We start from the raw sequence: 3,562 nt of genomic DNA, 5'->3' as shown, positions 1-3,562 counted from the left end.
TATAATAAACCTGTAATTATGTGCGTACCCGTTACAGCAGGGAGGATAGTAACCGCAGCAGAGTATGATGTAGTCGCATGTTTGTCATCTTGATCGAGTTTCCCTTTAGGGTGTATAGTTAAGGATGGTGTTAAGGTTCTTAAGAGGAACCCGGCTTAGAAGAGAGGAGGCACACAAAATTATTATGTGCATGTGGTTAGATTTTGATGTTAATTTATTTTCTCTATATATACACCTAAGAGGAAATCCTTTATTAGCTAGTAAGGGTAATATGGTTCATAAACAATTACCAAGCTTATAATAAGATGTAATTGACTATTTTAATCTATTATAATATAAATTATAACGATGGCCATATTAATAATAATATATAATATATATATTTATCTTACATCATTTGGCCATGATTATTTAAATTGATATATAAAAAGAAATTCACCAATCTAGATTTTTTTTTAAACTGATATCACGACAAATTATGGACAAAAGCTGTTGGTGGCAAGCAAGCGTCATTGTCTATGACAAATGGACGTAATTTACTGAACTTTTACTTTTGTTCACGATGATCTTTAATCAATCTAGTGCTTTTGTACGTATTATTATTTAATTTTTGAGGTGGGGTTAATGTGTGTGTACATGTTGGTTATTTTTTTCATAGTCTTGTTTGCTAATTTGTTTTTTCTAGTGATTGATAAATGGATAGGTGTGTGTCATTAAATATGTGTTTTAGTTTTTCATTTAGCAAAGAGACTTAACTCTTCATAGTTTCCAAACATGAAGAACTATGTCGGAGATCATACCACTGTTGATCCGACATCACCAACCGTAACCCGTCGAAGAATAGTCTTGTTTCCTTTACCCGTTCAAGGCCATCTAAGTCCCATGCTTCAGTTAGCAAGCATTCTTCATGCCCAAGGTTTTAAAATAATAGTCATGCACGCTCTACAAAACACTCCCAATTATTCAAACTATCCTCACTTCACCTTCAAGCCCATTGCTGACGGGTTTTCCGAGATCGGAAAGCACATGCCAGAGAAACCAGATCCAAGCTTTTTCATTACGTACCGTAATGAAAACTCTGCAGATTCATTAAAGGAGTGTCTGGCTGGGTTGCTGGCGGAACCCAATGAGCCACCGGTGGCCTGTGTAATCACAGATGCCGAATACTACATCGCGCAAGAGATTGCTGACTCCCTGAATGTCCCTCGACTAGTGACCTGGGCGTGCACACTTGTTTCCGTTCTTGTTTATCGTGATATATCTTATTTCTATGAAAAGGGTTACTTCAACCTCACAAGCAAAGGTATGTAATATAAATGGAAGTTATTATGGTATAAATCTATGTTTGTATTAATTATTTTAACATATGGAGAAAGTTAACGCACAAATGAAATTAACGTAACGTGCTAATTGTGAGAATCAACTAGATTAATTATATATACAAGTAGAGTAATTATGCAATTACATCATAGAGTAATTACATAATTACTCTACTTGATTTTCACAATTAGCACGTTAATTACATCATATATATATATATATTGTATACAGATTTGGAATACGAAGCACCGGTTCCAGAATATCCACTTTTGAAAGTAAAAGATGTCATAAAGACTTCAAGGAATCCAAATGGTATGGGGAAATATTTCACCAAAGTGATGAAGCAAGTGAAGGCATCAAGAGGAATCATTTGGAATTCCTTCAAAGAACCCGAAGAGGCTATATTACAAACCTTTAGCCATGATTTTCCTATTCCAAGGTTCACATTAGGCCCACTTCAAAGGTATTTGCCATTGTCGAGTTCAAGCATAGTTTTTGAACATGATCGAACCTTTTTCTCATGGCTTGATGCTCAAGCCCCCAAATCCGTGATATATGTAAGTTTTGGGACCCTTGCAAAAATAACCGTGTTAGAATTTCAAGAAGTGGCTTATGGATTGGTAAACACTGGTTTACCTTTCTTGTGGGTTGTCCGACCAGATGTGGTTGAGGGTTCAGAATGGCTCGAGTCGTTGCCTGAGAAGTTCCCAGAACAAATGGGTGACAGGGGACGCATAGTGAAATGGTGTCCTCAAAAAGAAGTGCTAGCACATGAGGCGATAGGATGTTTTTGGACTCATAGTGGTTGGAATTCCACATTGGAGAGCATATGTGAAGGAGTTCCTATGATTTGCTCACCTTGTGAAGTTGGGCAACCGATAATCGCAAGATATGTGAGTGACGTATGGAAAATTGGAATTTTGTTGGAGGATGGTCTTGAAAGGGAGGAAATCCAAAGAGTTGTTAAAAGACTAATGTTTGAAAAAGAAGGCGAAGAAATACGTGAAAGAATAAATCTTTTGAAAAAGGAGGTGAGCATCTCTTTTGAAGAAGGCGGATCTTCATACCTATCCCTAAAAGGTTTGGTCGATTACATTTCGTCGTTATAGCTTCAATAAACCGTATTAATTGTACTCAAACCAAAAATAAATCAAAATAATATGATTTTCGACCTTGAAATTTCGTGTTTTAAGCTTGGACGAAAAAATGGGGGCACACGGAGGTGGGGTGCAATTACACTAATTCAGCTGAACTCCTGAATGAGTGGTCTTAGTGGTATTTCTAGAAAATTATTTTAGTGACAAATTCATTAAACATTTCTAACACTAGTAGAAGAGCCAGCGCGTTATGACAGGGAATGCCACATGAGTTCGATCAGTGTTGGTTCAATTCGTTATTGCATCGGCATTGGCTATAGCAAAATTTTTCTTTGGTAGAATTTATAATAAAAAAAATACAAAATTTTTATAATATTAACAAAAAAATGTGATAAGTTTGCAATAAACTGGCTATATGCGATTTGATAAACAAATCATGCCATTTTGGGTCATTTTGGATAGCAAATTATTAAAGGAATATGAACTTGGTTCTCTAAATCAAATCTCTCTTTGAAAACCAAAAGAGTAGATCCTCAAAATTAACATTCTACACTTGATAAATGGAAAAAAGGAAGTATTTGGTTAGCAGTAAAAGGAAACATATAAGATTTATAGGTGAACACTTTGTTTCGGTTCGGGTGTTGTTTACTTCATTTTTAACCCTAATCGATTAACAAAACAGACTCAAAACCACCTTTCCCGAACTCAATTTCCGAACCCGAGCCAAAGACGCCCGAAACTCAATTAAACATCTGAGTTACCCAAACTCGATGACCGAACCCGGCCCTAAGCAGCATGAAGCCCGATTAAACATTATCCAAGTTACGTGACCACGATTACACAGCTACCGAAACCAACCCGAAAGGGTGAGCATGTCGGCTAGGGGATTACATTTGATGTTTGGCATTGATTAAAATAAAGTGAAGGCAACTGTGAACTTTCATCAAGTTACATTCCAATTTCCAAGTATGTACCAAAATTATAAGGAATTAATTTAGTTTTTGAAGAAACTGATACGAAACAGCAATAAACAAGGTAAGATATAAGAAAGAACAGACTAATGCATTCAGCAACACAGATAAGAACTTCAGTCACGATTAGACCGTTTAGTCACTTTTGAGTGGGTTCAAAAGAATAAGAGCCTG

The 3,562-nt window shown here is 36.1% G+C and overlaps 1 protein-coding gene across 1 annotated transcript; it reads left to right on the top strand.

The window, feature by feature from the left end:
• The first annotated feature begins 774 nt into the window (after positions 1-774).
• LOC143573089 (UDP-glycosyltransferase 76G1-like) lies at positions 775-2,429 on the top strand. Its single transcript, XM_077058069.1, has 2 exons — positions 775-1,303; positions 1,552-2,429. Exons 1-2 carry the CDS (start codon positions 775-777, stop codon positions 2,427-2,429), a joined length of 1,407 nt encoding a protein of 468 aa, XP_076914184.1.
• The last annotated feature ends 1,133 nt before the right edge of the window (positions 2,430-3,562 follow it).

The sequence above is a fragment of the Bidens hawaiensis genome, unplaced genomic scaffold, assembly GCF_021521415.1.
Source record: "Bidens hawaiensis isolate Kalapana, Puna unplaced genomic scaffold, B.hawaiensis_p1.1 tig00026194_1, whole genome shotgun sequence".
NCBI classification, from domain to species: domain Eukaryota; kingdom Viridiplantae; phylum Streptophyta; class Magnoliopsida; order Asterales; family Asteraceae; genus Bidens; species Bidens hawaiensis.
The sequence above is the reverse complement of the archived record's forward strand: the minus strand, read 5'-3'. Positions and strand labels throughout refer to the sequence as shown.